The sequence below is a fragment of the Eptatretus burgeri genome, chromosome 4 (assembly GCF_056783735.1).
Source record: "Eptatretus burgeri isolate ZD-2024b chromosome 4, Ebu_testis_v1, whole genome shotgun sequence".
Lineage (NCBI taxonomy): Eukaryota > Metazoa > Chordata > Myxini > Myxiniformes > Myxinidae > Eptatretus > Eptatretus burgeri.
The window spans coordinates 17,038,261-17,060,796 of NC_140964.1; the positions used below are offsets into that span (position 1 = coordinate 17,038,261).

Genomic DNA, 22,536 nt, shown 5'->3' on the forward strand with positions numbered 1-22,536 from the left:
TCCCCTGGGCAGGTGTCGGGATCCGCACTGAGGCAACTCGCCTCCGGATTTGTCGTTGGGCGATTGGCGTCTTGCCCTCATTGGAAGAGGAGAACATTCATATTGCTGGGGCGGAGTCGGTCCTGAGGTGATCTCACCCCTGATTGGACCATTCCATCTTGCTGGGGCGGAGTCGGCTGTGAGGTGATCTCACCCCCACTCTGTCTGTTGCCTTGAACATGTATGTAATGGTGCTGAAGGAATGGAGGGAGAATTGAATGCAGAAGACCAAGTGGAAAGAAACTTGTAGCACACACATGAAATTCTCATTTGACATTAGGGAGGAATTCTTACTATCCACATATACGAAATGAAATAACTAAACTTTGGGTCAACTGCATGTGTGAATGTGAATGGTTTTCAGATTCGTAACAAAATATATACATATATATATATATATATATATATATATATATATATATATATATATATAAACATACATATATATATAAACATACATATATATATAAACATACATATATATATATATAAACATACATATATATATATAAACATACATATATATATATATATATATATATATATATATATATATATATATATATATATATATATATATATATATATATATATATATATATACACACACACATCTTTTTTTTTTTCAAGCACCAGATGCCCAAGAATTTGAGGCAGTCAAACATTATGGATTACTTCGCGAAGGAGTAAAGGATTGATTGAGATTAGTGTAGAAGTCCGATCATCGTTTTATACATCACCGCACTCACTTTTACATAGGCATTGAGTGGTAGTTATCATCATGACTGTGTGTGTCATGTAATTTGTTGACATGCCATCACCAATGGTATATGAGTTGTTTTACAGTTGTTCATTATCTTTACTTTTGATAAACTGATTCATGAATTCTATCTTTGTTTGATCACTTTCCAACTCAACAATGAAACCCCACCTCTGCCCTGAGGATTGTGTTTCGCTTTTGGTACAATAGCCGGCTTTGAGATTGTTGCGCCCTCTCACATGTATGTGTCCAGGCCACGCGCGACTTCATCCTTCACCCCACAGTCATCCTGAATGTTCGCAGACGTGTAAGTTATTACACATCTAAGTCGTCACTTTTTTCTCGGTCCTGATGGTGACGACTTTCGAGTCGTCTACTGTGTGTGTATATATATATATATTTTTTTTTTTTTATATATATATTTTTCCATATATATATATATATATATATATATATATATATATATATATATATATATATATATATATATATATATATATATATATATATATATATATATATATATATATATATATATCTATATATATATATATATATATATATATATATATATATATATATATATATATTGTTGTGGTTGACGAAATTCGCAAACCACCATTCAGGTCCCTTAGGTGAGATATCTCTGTAAGTATATGTGTAGTTAGGCCCAAACCCGTTGTTTAGAGGGAATAAATGTTATTCATTCGGGCTGCGACCCCTCTAGATAGCCGTTTTTCTTTCACTATCTTTATTTTGGACCAGCCGCCATTACTACCACCACCAACCACGTCTCAACAGCCATCACACAACAACCACCAACCGCAACGCCGCTTCACAACCACAGCCACGACCCTTGCCGTCACATCTCGCTCTCGCAACCATCGCATCACCGCCATTCCCGCGCTGCTTGTGGGCGCCGATCCTGGACTCGTGCAGGGCGCGCACCGAGCAGCGGGTGCGAAAACACCAGCCTTTCCGAAGCAATCGGATCAAAAACGACTCACGCCCACTTCTGTTCCGTCCTATCGGCGAGCGTGGGGCGATTTGGCCCCGCCTCCAGGTGCGTCGGAGTTTAATCGCCATATGCAGATTCGTGGATCAAAAAGCATTCACGCCCACTTTTCCTCTGTCCAATGGGGAGCCAGCCAGAGGTAAAGGGTCGCAGGTGAAGGAGCGAAGCTCCGGGGGCTATAAAGGGCCGCGTTCGCTCGCCGAGAGAAGTTGAGTGAGTCAAGTTGAGTTGGGAAGAGTCAGTCAAGAGAAGAGAAGAGAAGAGTCGGAGAAAGCAGTTGGACGGAGCTGTGGAGAGTGGGAGAGTTGGAGAGGTGGCGGCGGCGGCGGCGGCGAAGGCAGTCGAGAGAGCGCTCGTGTCAGAGTCGGGGAGCTGCGGAGAGGGGAGGCCGTTAACGCGACCGAGGTCGCGGTGGAGACGCTCGTCGCGGGACCCGAGCCAGCGAGATATCCTCATCCCCCCCGAGCATCAACAACCCCCTCCTGTTTCCCCCCGCGCTGAGATAGTGCGAGAAGGGGGCCCCGTTCCCACCCCATTGCCAGACACTGTCCGCGAGGCCCGCGGAGTCGGGGCGCCACCGCCATTTTGCGGCTCATCACCAGACGGGTAGGCTCGACGCGGTCTTGGCCCCAGGCCTGTCTGCCCCCTCATAGTGGAGGGTGGTCCCTTTTTCTTTTGCTTTGAGTATATGTGTTGTCGGCGCCGTCTGTGAAGTAAAACTGTATAAGTGTTGCCGTGTGCTCGGTAGTCGGTGGTAGATCTGCATTGTGTTTCACTTTTACATTTGCTTTTTGTGCATTATTGTGGTGTTTCTTCTTTTACATTTGCTTTTGGTGTATAATTGTATATGTGTGCTATCCGTGTGCCATCGCGAAATAAATGTGCTTTCTGTTGAACTGTTTTTCCCGTTTCGCTTCGTCTTTTCCTCTATTGAATCTCCATCTTACTTCACGAAAAGGGTTGGTCGTGGGCTAAAACGCCCGATAATTAATCGAACCGTCGGGGTTGACGATAACACCGCTCGGTTATCCCGATAGTACGGAACGGGTCGCTTAAAGTGGCCCGTGTCCGAAGTCGACCTGCGGCGAGGTGCGATCGCCCGGTCTACCCTCCGTGTGGGTACTTTGGTAGGTCGAATTTGGCGAGCAACCCTATCCCACGCGGGGGGCCGATTGGCACGATCGTGGTGAGGCCGAAAGGCCCACCCGTGACTAGTTCCCCACGTTAGTCCGAGAGGGTCACGACGGGATTGTCCGTCCGGTGGGGCGACGTGCCGCGATTCGAGTTACGTGGCCGTTCGCACGCCGGCGGGCGCGAATCCGCAACAATATATAGATATTGTTGCGGATTCGCGCCCGCCGGCGTGCGAGTCCGAGAGGGTCACGACGGGATTGTCCGTCCGGTGGGGCGACGTGCCGCGATTCGAGTTACGTGGCCGCTCGCACGCCGGCGGGCGCGAATCCGCAACAATATATATATATATATATATATATATATATATATATATATATATATATATATATATATATATATATATATACATATATACATATATACATATATATATATATATATATATATATATATATTCGACCTACCCAAGTACCCACACGGAGGGTAGACCGGGCGATCGCACCTCGCCGCAGGTCGACTTCGGACATGGGCCACTTTAAGCGACCCGTTCCGTACTATCGGGATAACCGAGCGGTGTTATCGTCAACCTGGACGGTTCGATTAATTATCGGGCGTTTTAGCCCACGACCAACCCTTTACGTGAAGTAAGCTGGAGATTCAATTAGAGAAAAGATGAAGCGAAACGGGAGAAGCAGTTCAACATAGAGCACATTTATTTCGCGATGGCACACAGAGAGCACACATATACAATTATACACCAAAAGCAAATGTAAAAGAAGAAGAAACACACAATAATGCACAAAAAGCAAATGTAAAAGCAAAACACAATGCAGATCTACCACCGACTACCGAGCACACGGCAACACTTATACAGTTTTACTTCACAGACGGCGCCGACAACACATATACTCAAAGCAAAAGAAAAAGGGACCACCCTCCACGATGAGGGGGGGGCAGACGGGCCTGGGGCCGAGACCGCGTCGAGCCTACCCGTCTGGTGATGAGCCACAAAATGGCGGTGGCGCCCCGACTCCGCGGGCCTCGCGGACAGTGTCTGGAATGGGGTGGGAACGGGGCCCCCTTCTTGCACTATCTCAGCGCGGGAGGAAACAGGAGGGGGTTGTTGATGCTCGGGGGGATGAGGATATCTCGCTGGTTCGGGTCCCGCGACGAGCGTCTCCACCGCGACCTCGGTCGCGTTATCGGCCTCCCCTCTCCGCAGCTCCCCGACTCTGACACGAGCGCCCCCTCGACTGCCTTCGCCGCCGCCACCTCTCCACCTCTCCACCTCTCCACAGCTCCGTCCAACTGCTTTCTCCGACTCTTCTCTTCACTGACTTCCCAACTCAACTACCTTTTTGGCGAGTGAACGCGGCCCTTTATAGCCCCCGTGGCTTCGCTCCTTCACCTTTGACCCTTTATCTCTGGCTGGCTCCCCATTGGACAGAGGAAAAGTGGGCGTGAATGCTTTTTGATCCGCAAATCTGCATATAGCGATTATACTCCGACGCACCTGGAGGCGGGGCCAAATCGCCCCATGCTCGCTGATAGGACGGAACAGAAGTGGGCGTGAATATTTTTTGATCCGATTTCTTCGGAAAGGCTGGTGTTTCTGCACCCGCTGCGCGCCCTGCACGAGTCCAGTATCGGTGCCCACAAGCGGCGCGGGAATGGCGGTGATGCGATGGTTGCTCGAGCGAGATGTGACGGTAAGGGTCGTGGCTGTTGGTGTGAAGCGGCGTTGCGGTTGGTGGTGGTAGTAATGGCGGCTGTTCCAAAATAAAGATAGTAAAAGAAAAACGGCCATCTCGAAGGGTCGCAGCCCGAATGAATGACATTTGTTCCCTCTAAACAACGGGTTTGGGCCTAACTACACATATAATTACAGAGATATCTCACATAAGGGACCTGAATGGTGGTTTGCGAATTTCGTCAACCACAACAATATATATATATATATATATATATATATATATATATATATATATATATATATATATATATATATATATATATATATATATATATATATATATATATATATATATATATATATATATATATATATATATATATATACACACACACACAACAAAACCCCGCTGTCTGAACACCCCGCATATGAACACGTTTTTGGCCAGTCTCGAATTTTTAGATAGGAAATCCTGTACATAGTGCCCCCGATAATCTGAACACCCCTCATATGAACATACTTTTTACCAGTCCCAAACCGGTTTTTACCCCGTACTGTGAACGCTACTCCAACCTTTGAAGGCATCAGTACGAAACATGGCCATTGTTCCTCCGCGGCTGCATGGCAAACGCGTGCGTGCGTGCAAATGCGTGCAAGAGAGATCAGTTTGGCTTGCTTGGTTCACGCTCATTCTGCCTGGTGCTGTGGTCGTGAAACTCTATTGATGCGGCCAGGTCTCTTTCCTCAGGCTGTGAACTCCGTTTGCAACTTTAGCACAGACGGAATCAAACTCTGAGATTCAGCAGTACCATGAACAGACTGTGAGACTGTGCACACAGGACTTACTCTTTGACTTTGCACCGACTGCTGTCATACTGCTCCATCTGGGCCTTTTATAACCCTTTTTCCTACCTCCAATGTTGGCTGCTTTTTGGGACCTCGTCACGCTGATTGGTCAGCCGGTGCTGCGATTCAGCCATCGTTATTGGCCAAGGCATGTGGTGGGTGGGGCGTCTGGCACTGAAGCGCTAGAAACGGCGATTGTTCTGCTGAAGTGAAATATGACAATGGGTGTTGAAGAAAGGTGGAAGTACGGAGTGGTGAATGAGGGTTCGTGAGTGAGGTTTTCATATGGAGTTGGGGAATGAAAAGCTTACATGGTCAATGAAGAAACACGGAAATGATTGTGAAGCCCAGCCATCTCGCGTTGCATACCGGATGGCCTAAGAATGTCTATATGTCTTTACTGTGATTCACTCTGCTCTTTGACATTTTGACCCAATTATTGATTCATATTATAAATCTTATTACAATAAAGGTTTGTTGAAAATTTGATGCCAAAAGGTGAAATGGTAAAAATTATGGTCTCGACAGACACACACGTAAGCGATTGCAAAACCCCATCTTCTGCTGTGCAGCAGCCGGGATAATCAGAAAGGATACATCCATGATGAAAGGCTTGATAAATGAATGAGACCTTTCCCTTTCGGGAGCCCTCAGCTCCACAAGCACCTTTATTGAGCAAAATCATTTAACTCCAGAATACTGATCACCACCAAAATAAACCCTTCGCTCCAAAACATTCCAGTTGATATATCAAGGCAACAAATTCAAATTATGAGTAACTGTCTTCTCTTTGTGAGATTCCTTTTAATAGTTTGAAATGCTCCACATCTGCTGATTTTATCTCAGAAAGTCATTCTTGTGAACTCGTGCTGATATAAATAATTTACATCTTAATTTTTATTTTTTTGATTGTTAATCATTTTTCGGCGTTCCCGCTGCTGCACTCAGGAAGCTGTATGTAACCGTCGGTTTCATTGGAGACATGGAAATGGTTAAAAAGTTTGAGCAAACCTTGTAAGGTATCCCAGTGGCTATTTGATGCATTTTTTGATTGTTAAAATTGGATAAAATCTCTTCCAAAATACTTGAGAATTTTGCTTTTCGTGGTCCGAGGGCTGGCTCGGGAAGGTTTCAGCGACAAGATGGACAGTTAAATTGGGTGATGGTGGTTAAGTTCTCTGACAGGATGGTGTTGCTGAAGCGCACTCGCGTCTCGAGTCGATTCACGTCCTGCATCTGCAAACTGTCAGATGAGTGCTTTGCAGCAGAGCATTGCATCGAGTCCACCGTCCCTTGGATAAGCGTTAATCTGGAGACCCGTCTACTAACATTAGCTTTAGGATGTTGAAGATCGGAGAGAAGGTGAGTTTATTGCTGGCACTCCTTCCATGAAATTCCTTTCCTGCAGCATTGTTTTCGTGGCACGTCCGTGCCTCAGTAATGATTCAACTGATGGGCTGGATTTTTCCTTGAAACCCAGTCCAATATGCATTTGCAAGAAGAAGAAGGTTAAGATTAAGATTTTTTGACTCAGTTGTATACAACTTAAAGTGCTCTTGATAGGTTTGGGGATGTTCCGGATAGTTGGCTGGCAGATAATTTCATTACAAACTTGGACGACACTCGGTAGAGCGCATACGTCCCTCCACCAGGCTGAACATTTTACGTTTTGTATCCCACTGATAGGTCCAGATGTTTAACAAAATAGAATTGACTTGTATTTTTTTTTTTTCACCTTTCCAACTATCGTTCACCAAGGTTCGTCATAATCCATCCACAACTTGAAATATCGTTCGTTTTTGGCCCGATCTCTCAATGGTGAAGACTTCGATCGTTCACAAAATCGAATCAATTCGTCCTTGTCTTACACCCAACCTGTCCATGAAATTTTGTCTGAAACCGTCCGTCCATAACTTCTTGAGATATCTTGCTCACAGACAGACAGGTGAAAACATAACCACCATCCACCTTCGATGGTGGAGGTTAACATAGAAAATGATTTCCAAACATCAGGCAGAAGTCTTGGTCCTAAAGTTGTTTTGGTTTTTTGAAAGAGTAAATGTATATATATATTTAAAGCTGTCATTTGGGATTTAAAATGGCAAGATCATGAAACCTCTATAATTGGAGATGTTCATGTTTGGGGTTTATTAATGAATAAGCGAGGCAAATATGGTTCTGCTCTTAATCAGTACGCCATCATTAATCCATGTGTTGAATGTATCCCACAGGACAATGACCTGAAGAAGACAAGCGAGGAAAGCAATCGGATTCAACAAACCCATGGCCACTACTTTGACGTCACCATTCTCAACGAAAGCCTTGAGGAGACCTACAAGAAGCTGTTGCAGGTCTTGAATCGGCTCACCCTGGATTACCAGTGGGTTCCTGTCAGCTGGGTTTACTGAATCGGGAAAGAAAATAACAAAACATTTCTTTCAACATTTATTGACGAGAACAATTCTAACCATTGGAGCAGACAAAGACACAAAGCTTGTGAAGAACACCGATATGCAGACATGACCTTGTGATCAGAATGTTCTGTTTCGTCTTTAACTGCAAACACGTTGCACCAAATGTGCATTTTATTTATTTTTGTTTCTTTCTTTTCTTTTTCCTGTGTCACCACGTGTTGATGCTGATGAGAAACGAAAGTCAGGACCCAATCTGTTTTGGTAATTTTTTTTTTTTTCACGGTGACTGCTGTATGGTGGAGTTAACCCGAGCTGTGAGATGGTACGTCAACTGGAATTTCAATCAGAAGACAATTGGAATACAGGTAAACGTGTTTCAGCTTGGCTTCACGGAAACATTCATGTGAAATCATAATGCTTGGAGTGCACACAAGGTTATGAAGGTTCAAAGAGTTTGAGTCCAGTTTTGCTTATTGAAATAGAGCTGGAACATTTTATCAACAAAGTGAAACCATTTCCACCAATGGCAATGAACTGTTTTATTCTCGGTGCTTCTGACCAGCCCAGCCAACACAGACTTGTGATTGGAGGCCCAAATAATAGGCTTTTTAAACCTGAACTTTCTGTATCAATCCCTTAACAACCCCGATGTAAAACATGAGTGTGCATTGCTCACCACGAGAATACTTATGTCAGGTTTTCACAGGTATAGAAAATAATTTCTCAATTTGAGTTCCAGCCTGCTTTTCACACTGTGTGAGTCAGATGGTCCATTATCTTATATGGCTGGACATCAAACTTGGAGATAACTGATAAACCTTTGCATAACCATGTGAATATGGTGATCAAGGCAGCTTGGGTGTTAAATATAGAATCATCATCATCTGAAGTCATCCTTTGATTAAGATGGATTGGCCATTGAAACAATGGCTTTTGTGTGGTTTCAGCAATGATTACTGAAAAAGTAATTCCTTGAATGCAAGATATTCTTGATGATGAAGGGTCAAATTTTTTTGAAGGTTTTGCTGATATTTCAATGCATTTTCATTTCATTTATGTGAGGGAAAGTCAGTGACATGGTTTAAAAGAAAAATGATTGGTGAGAGATTTACATAAATGAGGATTGAATTGGCCTTGTCACTCACAAAAGTTGCGGTAACTTGTTTTTTCTCATTTATATGTGGGGCATACAAAATGTTCTGAGAAACACTTTTGATTGTCATTTATTTACATGATCTAAGGCTTGTAGTGGAGCTTACACATGAGATAGACAACAGCCACTGGGCTTTGGGGTACTCTGGGTATCAGCGACATCACAACAATGGCACCGATTTTCTCACCGCACTCAGGTTGGCATTTCCTCAGGAGAAATTTCTTCCTCCCCATGGATATCAACCTCCTATTGTCCATGCTCTTATCCTTTTTAATGCTGAACGTCAACCGAGGAAGCAGCACGTACCATTTTTAATGTCTTTGGTTTGACAGCCAAGGTCGCATACCGCTGATCTCCCAAATTTGGAGCGAACACTCCAATCATTGCACCACGAAGTTTATAATCTGAAAGGAACTTGAATTCAATATATGTGTTGAAAGTTTTGTTTTTTAAGTTTGTATTTACTGGATGACTGTGAGTATCATGTTCTGAGAACATTTTGAAGTCTCGTAGCAAACTTTTTTCTTTGGCAATTGCACTTTCTTTTTAGTTACGGCATTATCAATACTGTTTGCTCACTGGTTCCTCTGTTTGGGAGATTGACAAACACATTGGTTCGATGCGAGAGAGAGAAAAGAGACGGAGCTTTCACGTACTCACTTACGGTTCCAAGGTGCGCTCCTTCCACAGTAACCCATGCCTGAGAACAGGTTAGTTTGATGAACTTCTGTGATTTCATATCTATTCCATTGATTTACCTCAAACATGTTAATGTTTGAGGGTCATGGTGTTTTTTTTTTTTTTTTAAAGACTCCTCATCTGCCAATGCTTCTCGAGTCGGAAGAATTATGGAAATGTCTCTTATATATTCCTTATTATTTTGTCATTCTTGGGAGGGGTTAAGAATACACCATTGTGAAATACAAACTTTTTTGCTTTTTGATTGTTAACATCCATTTCATTGAAAAGTTGGAAATCATCATGAAAGATATAAATGACGAGCTGGCAGCAGTATGCTCTCCAGTCTGTATTTGAATCTCGACCCAGCTATAAACTGCCACCCTGAGTTTTCACATGCAGGGCGATGGTTCAGTGTAAACGCCATCCATTGCAAAGACATGAAGTTGGAGGATATGCCAGGAAGCACAAGCTGTTTGTGGACGCTAAACAACCCTCAAGTGACTTTTGTGGAGAGTAGGTGAAACAAATTACAAACCCCGACCACCTTCTGTCAAACGACATGACTGGACAACTGGTGCGTGAACGACTCTGGCAATAGTTGGGACCGTTTGAAGAATAAGTAGTAGATAGTGTTAAGTAGTTAGTAGTAGTTATGGTATAAAGCTTCACAGTGGTTGACCAAAGTTTGCATACATGATTAATTTCATTTCATGCAAATGTCCTCATGTATCGTAATTATTTGAATGTATTTTTGAAAGCTGAACTGTGATGCATTGTAAGTGTAGCATTTACAAATTGTAAATAACACAGACATTCTGTTGTTACCTTTTATTGCTTAAAGACCTATTTTTGCAAACATGGAAACCCAATAGTCCCTGTATTTATATTCTGCATGATAGGATGATGTTGGAAACATTTGGCAATTGTTTTGTTCCACTTTTTGTAAAGTCTTGCGTCATCTTGTACATGTCAGTGGTGCAAAGATCCATTTTGAATGAAGGGATTTCCATTCCAAATGAGACATTTTTACAACGATGTCCTGTATCACACAATTCTTGCTTTTCTCTGCTGTCATAGGCAATATGATGTTGTGAAATGTGATATCTTATCATAAATTGTGAATTTTCAGTGCGTGGAAGGTCTGCTTGACTTTGATGTCGTGGATTGGTGCAAGTGTGTGATCAGATAAAACTCTTCAAAGAACTTTGATTCAAGCTCGTCCAACATGTTTGAGTGATAAACACTTGCCTTTCTTAACAATGTTGAGAAGACATCTGCTCCAGAACGCTGATTTTGTCATATATATATATATATATATATCGAGGTTTCTGGAGCACTTTTTGAAGATGGTGGCAGTCCCAGTCCTGAATGAAAAAAAACCTAACAAAACAATAATAATAATAATGGTCTCATCACGTACAGCAATTTTTATTGACCAAATCAGAAGCAGACCATTGCATATCTTTTTCTTTTGGCTGCTTCTGTTTGGGGTTGCCACAGTGGATCATCCATTATGATCAGCATACTGATTTGGCAGAGGTTTTATGCTGGATGCCCTTCCTGGTTGCCTCTGATGGCACATGGATAAATGTTCTGTCCACTGTTTATATGATGTGATATTTATTTTAATCATTACATTCCTCAAGTCCAGCCTGGTTGCTTGCTCATCTGATTATCCCAGGCCTCAAAATATTCACCTCAGTGTGTGAGTTACTGTTGCAGTTGACTGCTTGCTTCCTTCAAACACAGTGCAAAGTGGTCTCAATGGGTAACTACCATCGCACCTTTGGCCTTTCTTTCTTCGTGGTTTGGAGTTTCCTTGATGAGCTCAGACCTTGGTAGCTGATATATTAAAACCTATAAATTTGTTCTTCTGCAGGTATGGAACTTTGACTGCTTGTCATCACTCAATATTAAAATGTAGCATTTCATTTTTAGCTCACCTGAAACGTCGTTTTGTGGAGCTTATGGGCTGGTGTGTTATCCGTTGACAAATACTTGCAACTTTAACAGAGGTATTTGCTTTCTTTTAGAAACTTCATCACCTGTGATGTACCAATGTTTGGGTTCTGAGTGGTTGAATTTGGAAGGATGTTGGGCTCCTTCCACCCCAAAAAATATATATATATATATATAAGGTTACTTTTTATACTCATGGCTTCTTCATATCCATTGTATTTTATTTTTTGAATATATGGTGATGTCAATTATCACTCTTACTCGAGAAATACCCCATCATGGTGATCATCTGAAATTGGCAGAAGTTTGTTATTGACCAATAGCTGACTGGATAAACAATGCCATGTTAAATATGATTGAGTGTTTCACAGTTTTGTTTTCTGGATGATGAGGTTGAACAGAATCCCCCTCTGTTCTGAGGGCTCTTTTCAATGGTCACTTGGCTGCACCTTGATATGTTTGAGCAGGAGTTGTAGAAACCTGAATCCTGTCTGGGCATTTCAGAAATTTGGAGGAACCCAGTTTTGCTTACCAAAGGTGAGAAATTGTCTGTCTGTCATCTTTCTGTGGTTGGCAAAATGAGTGTGAGCATGAGCATGCTGGTTTCCTGTGTCAGTGTGGTTCACTAAAATTCATAAGATGTAACTAAAAAAAAGAAAAAGCACATTCTCCTTGATTGAAGTTTCACAGCAGAGACCATGTCAGTCAAAGTTATCTTGTTGTTAAACCACATCAACATCTTCCAAAAAATAAAAACACCAGGAGATGCATGTTTCTTTGATTCAAGTGTATTTAATACATTCCACAGTGGCAACGAATCAATCATAACAAGGCAACATTTACAGCAACTCAATTCAAAGAAACAATTGACATAAAAAACCCGGCAACTCGGAAGGATTGGTGAAATCCCCTCAATTGTCCGTCTCAGGCTCCTGATCCGTGTATCTGTTGGAAAAGGAACGTGAATAAATGGTTTGCATGTACAAAAGAGTTTTTCACACATGTCATGTTGTTAAACTTAGTTGTCAACATTGAAATTTTTGGTTCTTGTGTTTGAAGGTCGCTGTTATCCACATCAGACGGGCACTGAAGATAAGGTCATGGGATGGTTTAATTTGTTCAGAATCGAGATGTTTTCCTGTATCTACCATAAGAAACAAGTCAATTCTATACATGGATGGATATGCATCTGAAAATCATATGCAAAATTTAGTGGAGATGAGACCAGTCCTGTTTTTTTTTAATATGTGTTGAAATCCCTCCACATCTATCCCTTTCTCTGATGTGCACAGACACCATTCACTCACTTTTAATCACGAAGCTATGAAATAATTATTTCAAAACAAACTGCATGATGAAACGCATCATTTGGAGAGGGGTGCATTAAGCCGGCTGTCCCATCTGCAGTCATGGCGATATTTGAAGATCCTTTGATTCTCGTTTTGTAGACAACGTTTCATGAACCCCATGAGATGTATCATGTCGTGCTGTTAGGCCTTTGGATGTTGGCAAAAGTAATAGACCACATCATTTGGCTCAGCTCATTTGAGGAGCCAGTAAAGCATTTATAATTACATATAAATCAACAATATGATGAGTGTGCTTCAGGGTCATAGAGGTGATGTAAAGGGAATGAATCCACTCTGTGTTATGACTTCACAAGGTTGTCAATGACACTACATCCTGATAATAGCATCTGAAGGCAAGTGGCCTTGTCCTACGAGCAGGATACTACATCAAGACCGATGCCATTATCAATTCACCAGCCGAGGGGACCTCACCTGATGCTGACGTGTTCTTCCCGATGCTCAAGAGGCAGCACACTTGCATGCTCCACCTCAGGGGAGGAACGTTTCCCATACCTGCAGCACATGAGTCCATTGATCATCAAAACAAGTTTCAAAAACACACACACACACACATATATATATATTGTGTCCGTCCCATTTGCTGACCTTAAAGATCACACAGTGTCCTTTACAAAATGTAGGTGAGCCATCACCAGCACAATGAACACATTCCAAATTCCTGCCTTCACTACTGCTGGTAGAAGATGGATGGCAAAACCACTGAGAATGGCCCACAGTCAAGAAACTTCTTTGGCAGAACCAGCAGGAAACAGAGTATGGTAAATATACACACACACACACAGTCAAAAGTTTGGGCACACCAACTCCAAGGGTTTTTTTTTTTACATTATAAAATAACAATGAAATAATACAAATGGAGTTTTGTGGTAACCAAAAAAGTGCTAAACAAATCGAAATATATTTTAGATTCTTCAAAGCAGCCACCCTTTGTCTTGATACAGCTTTGCACACTCTTGGCATTCTCTCAACCAGCTTCATGAGGTCATCACCTGGAATGCTTTTCCATTAACAGGTGTGCCTTGTTAAAAGTTAATTTGTGGAATTTCTTCCTTCTTCATGCATTTGTGTATACTAAATAACCATATTTAGTGAAAGACCATTATTTTGTCTGTACTGTTGAAGTCCATATTGAGACAAGAACAACTCCACTAAGCAAAGAGAAACAACAGTCCATTACTTCAAGACATGAAGGTCAGTCAATCCAGAAAGTTTCTTCAAGTTCTCTGATGAGGATAAGTTCATTTGACATTGCAGCCCAAGCAAATCCTTCAGAGTTCAAGTAACGGACACATCTCAACATCAACTGTTCAGAGGGATGGCATGAATCAGGCCTTCATGGTCGAATTGTTGCAAAAAAACCATGACTGAAGAAGAAGAAGAGACTTGCTTCGGCCAAAAAACATGAGCAATGGACATTGTCTGAGTCCAAATTTGAGATTTTTGGTTCTCAGTGCCATGTCTTTGTAAGACGCAGAGAAGGTGAATGGATGATCTTTGTATATGTGTGGTTCCCACCATGAAGCATGGAAAAGGTGTGATGGTGTGGGGGTGCTTTGCTGGTGACACTGTCGGCGATTTAATTAGAATTCAAGGCACACTTAACCAGCATGCCGACCACGGCGATACACCATCCCACCTGGTTTGCGCTTAGTTGGGCCATCATTTGTTGTTTTTTTTTCAACAGGACAATGACCCAAAACACTTCCAGACTGTGTAAGGGCTATTTGACCAAGAAGGAGATTGATGAAGTGCTGCATCAGATGACCTGTCCTAAACCCAATTGAGATGGTTTATGATGAGTTGGACCACAGAGTGAAGGAAAGGCAGCCAACAAGTGCTCAGCATATGTGGGAACAACTTCAAGTCTGTTGGAAAAGCATTTCAGGTGACAACCTCGTGAAGCTGGTTGAGAGAATGCAAAACTGTCATCAAGACACAAAGGATGGCTAATTTGAAGAATCTAAGATATACTTTAATTTGTTTAACACAAAACTCCACATGTGTTATTTCATCGTTTTAATATTTCACTCTTATTCTACAATGAAGAAAATAGTAAAAAAAAACTTGAATGAATAGGTGTGTCAAAACTTTTGACTGCAACTGTAATATATACACACACTGAACAGGTGAGTTTCTGCACTCCTCTCACCTCTGCCGGGTAAGTAAATTCAGGTACTGGCGAAGTGCCACCATGTACTTTGCCATCGCCTCAGGAGATGCTCCCTCTCTTGGCTTGATGGGCCGACCCAGGGCAGCACCCACTGCTCGATCCTCCCATAGTATAACCACAAGCAACCCCAAAAATACGAGCACCCCAAGGCGGACCGCAAAAAAAGTCATCTGTGAAAACAGGTAGGCATGTGAAGACCTTTATGAATGAGCTCAGCCCTTTCAGTGATGCAGATCTTCGGAATCCAGCAGGTACTGTATTTCGATTCCTTTTTAAGACAAAACGCCAAATCTGCACTGCGACATGTCGGGTTTACGATCTTGAAAGTAAGGACGGATTCCAAAGGAACTTTAAAAGTTTTCAAACTCAAGACATTGAATGGAATTTGATTCTTAAGCGTGAACATGCAGTCAGGAGCGACATCGTTTTATATCCCGATGTCGAGACTTGACTCGTGATTGGGAAAGTTAACCACCGACTGAAAGTGGCACAAAAAAAAAAAACACAAAACCTGCCTTATGTAAGAGTGTTTACTCGAAGTTGACTCGCGTAACAGCCGAAGATGTAATAAATATATATTTTTTTACTTTTCATTGCAAAAATAATCTTGTCTGTCATTCTCACCTTATGACCCAGTGGTCTCTGTAATGGGCTCAACACTTCGCCCAACTCTCCAAGATAACTGTAACTCGAAACTCCTCAAGCTCCTCCTTATATAGGTCTTCGTCGCATGAAACCAGAGAGACAATCTATTCAAGGTTGGGACCTGGGTGGGTCATTCCCGTGGTGACGTGGGGGCGGTCGTTCTACCGGTGAGTGTCCGGAAAGGGGGTGGGGCAATGGTTAATCTGGTAATGAAAGCCTGATAATCATTGATGCTCATCCATTAAACAACCCGATGAATTATACCATTCCATCCACCAACGATCATTTCATGAATCCAATTTGACCAAACATTTCTTATCGATCTCGAAGAAGGTTCTGATCACCCATGTCTGTCTGTCGATCTGTGACCAAGATGTCTCAAAACGTTATGGATGGATTCAAACGAAGCTTGGTGCATGGGTCAGGTTTGTGAAAAGGAAGAATTGATTACATTTTGGTGAAGATCCAGATCCTGATCTGAGAATTTTTTTTAAGTTTAAAAGTGACTTTTCACCATTGAGAGATGGAGCCAAAATCGATAGATAACATATCTCAAAACTTGGTAGATGAGTTGGGTAGGTAACAAGAAAAAGCCGAGGAGATTTTGGTTCAGGTCTGAATCCAGATCCGGCCTATCAGTGGGATAAAACACAAAACCTGTTCAACCTGGCAGCGGAATGTGCTCCACCGACTGGTCTACTTACTCGTGAAGCAAAAAACGAGGTTGAGCGATCAGTAGCATGCGTACGTACGTATGGTATACATCCTGTCTGCATTTTTTAAAGATCATACATAGAAAACCATTCAGCGGAGGAAATTGAAACTTTACCACGTGATACAGCAGTCACTCGGGAGGTAAACATCGGCCAATTTTCATCCGATTGACTTGACGTTTGAAGAAAATTTGCAAATCAGCTCAGTTCATGCAAACACCAATTCTTTTAGAGGTCAACATTGGCCAAATTTCTGAAATCCTCAATTTTCATCCAATTGACGTGAAATTTAAACAGAACTTGCATGTCAAGTCACTAAATTCAACCACCAACTATTTTGAGCTCGACCTCAGCCAGAATTTTGAAAATTTACATTTTACATCCGATTGACTTGGAAGTTGAAGAGGATTTGCACATTTGGTCATTGAATTAAACTACAAATTATTTTTGACATCAACACAGGCCAAAAGTTGTTACTGGAGTTCATCAGTGGTGTGTACTGCCCACACACACACACACACTTTTCAGCGGTTGTATGGACTGGATTCTGGGGAGGATGTCGGAGAGATCAAGCTGCGGTGCATCATTTGGGAATGTCAAGATCGCTGACCTTGATTTCGCAGAAAATGCAGTCATCTTTGCAGAGATTCTCGATATCCTTTTCGGGGCCCTCGAGGTGCTGAATGAGGACTTCAAGCCGCTGGGATGAAGGGTTTCCTGGGTCAAAACTAAGATCCAGGCTTTCAATGACATCTTGGATGCTGCTCTCTTGTCTGTACCTTTTTGTGTAGTGGGGCAGATAACAGCAATTTTTGAGATGAATAGTGCAAATGATGATACAAGCATCAAATTTGGCACATTTGTTCTCCAGGGGATTCAAATCAAATCTGCCTGATTGGCCATTTGAAAATCCAAATTTCGAAAAATTTGAAAAAAAAATTAAAAAAAAAAAAAAAGTCAAGATCACGAATCAATGTTGGATGCTGGCTGAGATTGGTGAATGTTTCAGAAACATCATCAAAGACATTCCAAGTCTGCCATGCAGTTTTCTTCCCTTTACCGCGGAAGGCAGACACGACATCACTTCCAGTGAACTCATGGAAGTATGGGATCCCTCGAGCTTTCTCAGGCCCTATTGCAGAAACTGCCTCATGGACTGGAATCCATCGCACCTTGTCCAAAGGCAATCCACATGTTCTCAAGACCTAGTTCCTGTAAGGATGGCAGTACAGATATTGCTATGACTGGTACGTCCGTGTCAGTAGCCTTAATGATAATGAACTTGCTACCATCCATCGTTGCATCCCTGGCGTGTACAAATATTCGAGTGTCAGCTTATTCATGACAACATGGAGACAGCATCAAATGAATTCCTTGTGTTGCTAATGGCATCTTCTACTTTTGTGACGATGACTGTGCTTGTCGTCTGTACTTCACACAACTTTTCCGCAAGGAAGTAAAACAGCTCAGTCTTGTTGCTGTCATCTCAAAGAAAGCTTCTCCAGTTACTTGGGGTCTTACTGCTTCCTGTCACTCTTCTTCCGATTCCTTGCCCCCTTTTCGACCTTGCCTCGGACTTCAGACTTCACTTCTTGTACACATCAAACACTACGTCCACCCTCTCGTACCTGGCACCATAGGATTCCACCTTTGGGATGACGTCTTCTTTAGCGTAGTCGTCAAATATCTTTGAGGTGTGAGGAGGTAGGGCATTGATAAGTGCTGAGCCATCAATGATGAGTGCATCTCCCCTTGGTTCTCTGTCTGGGATGTTCACTTGCGCTTCAAGAATTTCAGGCAGCTGTGACTTCAAATTTTTTTGAAGTTTTTTTTTTTTTTGTCAAATTTTTCAAAATTTGAATTTTCAAATGGCCAATCGGGCAGATTTGATCAGAAAGCCCTGCAGAACAGAAATGCCAAATTTAATGCTTGTATCATCATTTGCACGATTTTTCTACTATTGACTGCACTTGTGGTGAGGATGTTGAGGTCACAGAGAGATTCACTTACCTTGGCAGTGATATTCATGTCTCTGTTGGCTGTGACTCAGAGGTCGATCGACGTCTGGGTCAGGCCTGGGGAGTCATGGATTCACTGGATCATGGGGTATGGCGCTGTCGGTACCTGTGCGGAAAGATGTCCGAGTCTTCAGTTCCTGGGTGCTTTCAGCCTTGCTCTACTGATGTGAGACTTGGAGACTCGATTCCTTTGGGACCAAGTCTCTTTGGCTATCACTGGTTCGACTTTGTGTCAAATGAGTGGTTGCTGAGAGAGACTCAAATGAGATTTGGTACCTGCATAGTCCATGAAGCTCGTTTTCCTGATGCCGATCCTGCTCACCAGATGCTCTCGGCTCAGGAGTCTCGCGAGTGGAGGAAGCCAATGGGCCGACCACTTGCCTCGTGGTTGATCGACATCTCAAGGAGATGGGGATAGGCCAGGCATCTGCCTGGAGGATGGCCAGACGGAGGCCCCTGGAGTGGATGCTGCTGTCTTGATGTCAGATGGCCAGACCGGCAGAAAGTGGACGCACACGAAGATACCTGACCTGAAAAGATTTTCACATTTGGTCATTGAATTCAACATAGGTCAAAAGGTCAACACAGGCCGAATTTCCAAAATTGTCAATTTTTATCCAAGTGACTTCATTTGAACAGGATTTTCACGTAAACCACCAATTATTCTTGACCTCAATATGTGCCAAATTTCTAAAATTGTCAATTTTCGTCCAATTGAGGTGAAATTTGAACAGGATTTTAATAGAAATGACCATCATGTGTCACATTGTCTGGCAGCCATATTGGATCAAAGAAAGAAAAAAAAAGAAAAGAAAAAAAAAGAGTTGGCTCGCGCCAAGTCCTTGTCAAGACTGCACAAAGTATGTAACCGATGATTACCATCGAGTTTTCATCCATTGTCAAAATGCTCCGACTGGATTTTTGTAATATTGAATCCCAGAAGTCACCAACGATGCCAGACCTACTTCTACTTGACACCTCATCAGGTAGACCGAACAGCAAACCAGGTTCGGTCAAGGGTCGTTGCGTCTACCTGGGAAGACGACCCGGAATAGAGAAAGAAATTTCGAAACGTCATGAATCAAAATGCGAAATGATTACTTTCGTCTATAGCGGGGTGATGACTAAAACCTGTACGCTTTGGTGTGAGCCTGGTCACAAACAAATGCAATCGGAGTTTTAAAATAAAACTCAACGTCCTCCACGAACCACGTGCCATTGGAGGATACATCAGGACCCGATCGATTGTCGTTTGAATGATGAACGGACAAGGCGAACAATAAACGGACTAATGACGAGCGTTAAAAGTTACGGCAGCTGCCGTTGGGTGATTATAAAACGAGTTAGAGGCGTTTTGTTTGGTGATTAAACATGAAGACGCAATGTGGTACCTCCTCCCAAAAGGTCGCCGTACTCCACTGCAAGGGGTCGTCTTTACTTCCCCGAACCTGAAGCAGAGATGAAAACGAGGCTTTGGGTCTCTCCATCTGCTCATTGCAGTCACATGATGCCACCACCCCTTGGGAGAACTGACCTTTGAAATGATGGAAATGAGGTCACCTTGAACCTTTTCAGAAGGAATTGCTCTGAGAAAACAAAAAAAAAAACAATAATCGGTTATGTTTGTCGATTTTAATTCAACAGACCGGGTATGTTACTATTTAGCGATGTTTACACGAATTTCAAAAGAGATTATAAGGTGAGATCAACTATTTATTTCCATGGTGCCAGGTGTGAAGATCAAGTGCAAGGAGGAGACCGGGTTGTGTGTGCTGGTTCAGTGAAGTATGAGCAACAAACGTCTGTCTGTTCCAACCATGGAATGTAAAAGGTGTGCAGAACATTCATTCAGTTTTTACACATTATTTACAACTTCCGAAATAAATATATATAAATACATATAATTGTAATTCAGTACAGTAGTACATTAATGAATATGATGTGAAACTAAACCAACACCACGAGGGAATGATGGTGTGGGTCTGGCAGGATGATTCGGGGAAGTTGGCGCACAAGATCTTCGAGCCGTTGCTGCAAAAAGCAACAAAATAGTCCAAGGGTTGTATGTACCGATGTTATCACACCCCTGTGACAGACAAGATACACAATGAATAGTCCCATGTGGGAATATACGCGTCTCCCAATGGAGGGCAGTGTGAGTCGGGCTGCATTGTGTGATGAAGATCGTCTTACGGTTCTTAAGATTCTAATGGGTCTTTGTATTGGGATCTGAAGGGTTTAAAAGCATCTTAGAGTTTGAAAGGGCTTATGCGTCTTCAAGGTATTAGGGTTCTGGAGGTTCTTCAGGTTCTCAATAATATGTAATTAATACATTTACTTACATTCTGTACAGACGAACAAACAGAAAAAAACAGACACAAATTCAATATCTTCTTCTCTCATGAGAGTAATTAAGAGGTTGGAGCACATACCTTCATCTGCATCCACATATACATCTTCACCAAAATCAATTCAAAACGTCCTCATCACACACCCAACCTTCCCATTAAATTTAATCCAAATCTGTCTGCAACTTTTTGAGATATCCTGCACACAAACAAATAAGAAAGATGTCGTGCAGAGCATGATACTTGCAAAATCCATCAAACAAATTTGACCGAAAAAAAAAAAGGTCTTTGAATTCAATGACAAAATATGCAAATCCTCTTCAAATTTCAAATCAATTGGATGAAAATTTACAATATTAGATATTAAACCTATGTTGACCTCAAAAAATAATTATTGGTGGTTGAATTCAGTGAGCCGATCTGAAAATGATGTTCAAAATTCAAATCAATCGGATGAAATCTTACAAAATTGTTGACCTTTTGACCACAAAAACAATGTGCTTCTTGCTTATAACGAACTCTATCAGGTGGTGAAGTTTCATGAAGATGGGTTTAAAATTGTGACCTGCAGGCGATCGACAAAGAAACAAACAGGCAGGTCAGGTCAGGTCAGGTATGGGAGCATACACCAGAGCAGCGTGTCGCTGCGTCCATTTTCCGCCGGTAATCCAGGGACCTCAGTCTGGCCATCCCCCAGGCAGATGCCTGTTCCATCCCCATCACCTTGAGATGTCGATCAACCTGCTGCAACCATGAGGCGTGTCCCAAACACGTGCGTAATGGCGATCATGGAGCGAAGGGGAGATTTAATGTAAACAAAAAAAACCTGACGATAAAGAAACCCGCAGCACACATGAAATTAACCCATAAGACAGAAGGACGGGACCCTGACTATAAACACAAACTTATCGAAATAACTGAACTACGGGGACCATTTGTGTGCAAATGGCTGCCAGATTCGTAACAGTATTTCGTGTCATTATATTTGTGTCACATATTTCTGATCTATAAATGACAGCAAGAAGGCTTCAAGAAAATTATAATTTTTTTTTTGCATTCAAGGATACCGACAAGAAAAGGGTGTTAGATTTTTACATTCCGTCTGAAATGGAACATGGGCACGGGCATTTTTTAATGAAGAACTGGCCTCATACTGATAGTAAAAAACCCACAAATAGAGATTTGATTAAAATATTAAATCACAAGAGCTCAAGTGAGCACAATAGACGCCCGAACAAGAAGGAACATAAAGAATTGTGCTACCACATGGAAAAAGAGCATCCTGGTTGCCATGGCAACCACTTTAGATGACGAACGTATGTTGCTACACGCCGCCTCCACAGTCTTTACCCATCTTCCAAATATGAAACGTTAAAGTTGAAAACTTTTGGAGTTAGAGTGCGGACAGGAATGGACGGACGACCGGTATCACATCATACTCCCCGATATATATATATATATATATATATATATATATATATATATATATATATATATATATATATATATATATATATATACATATATATATATATATATATATATATATATATATATATATATATATATATATATATA

At 42.0% G+C, this 22,536-nt stretch overlaps 2 protein-coding genes across 5 annotated transcripts in view; one reads left to right on the top strand and one right to left on the bottom strand.

The window, feature by feature from the left end:
- LOC147027547 (uncharacterized) overlaps positions 1–12,503 on the top strand; it is a 28,802-nt gene extending 16,299 nt beyond the window's left edge. Inside the window, exons 2-5 of one of the 3 annotated variants that reach the window (XM_085877036.1) lie at positions 7,719–7,867; positions 8,134–8,266; positions 9,605–9,764; positions 10,865–12,503. In XM_085877036.1, the coding sequence (XP_085733162.1) occupies positions 7,719–7,867; positions 8,134–8,266; positions 9,605–9,764; positions 10,865–10,884 (462 nt within the window). In that variant the 3' untranslated portion in view covers positions 10,885–12,503. Of the gene's footprint in view, positions 1–7,718 lie in introns of all 3 variants that reach the window. The other 2 variants (XR_015057106.1, XR_015057107.1) reach the window with 2 other exon arrangements.
- On the bottom strand, positions 12,502–22,345 carry LOC147027548 (peptide YY-like). Of its 2 annotated transcripts, none has more exons than XM_085877037.1 (4): positions 20,002–22,345; positions 15,214–15,404; positions 13,476–13,556; positions 12,502–12,639 (listed from the first exon to the last, which is right to left on the bottom strand). In XM_085877037.1, the coding sequence occupies exons 1-4, from the start codon at positions 20,095–20,097 to the stop codon at positions 12,606–12,608; spliced, it is 402 nt and encodes a 133-aa protein (XP_085733163.1). In that variant the 5' UTR covers positions 20,098–22,345; the 3' UTR covers positions 12,502–12,605. The 2 variants fall into 2 exon arrangements, with proteins under 2 accessions (XP_085733163.1, XP_085733164.1); XM_085877038.1 differs by lacking the exon at positions 20,002–22,345 and adding an exon at positions 15,859–19,406.
- Between the last annotated feature and the right edge of the window lie 191 nt (positions 22,346–22,536).

Bases quoted from the DNA above. Each gene is read 5' to 3' on its own strand.
- LOC147027548 (XM_085877037.1), bottom strand. From the start codon at position 20,097: ATGGAGAGACCCAAAGCCTCGTTTTCATCTCTGCTTCAGGTTCGGGGA. The intron at 13,557-15,213 runs GTGAGAGGAGTG...CATGTGCTGCAG, and splicing joins AATTTACTTACCCGGCAGAG to GTATGGGAAACGTTCCTCCC. The intron at 12,640-13,475 runs GTGAGGTCCCCT...CTTTTCCAACAG, and splicing joins GAAGAACACGTCAGCATCAG to ATACACGGATCAGGAGCCTG.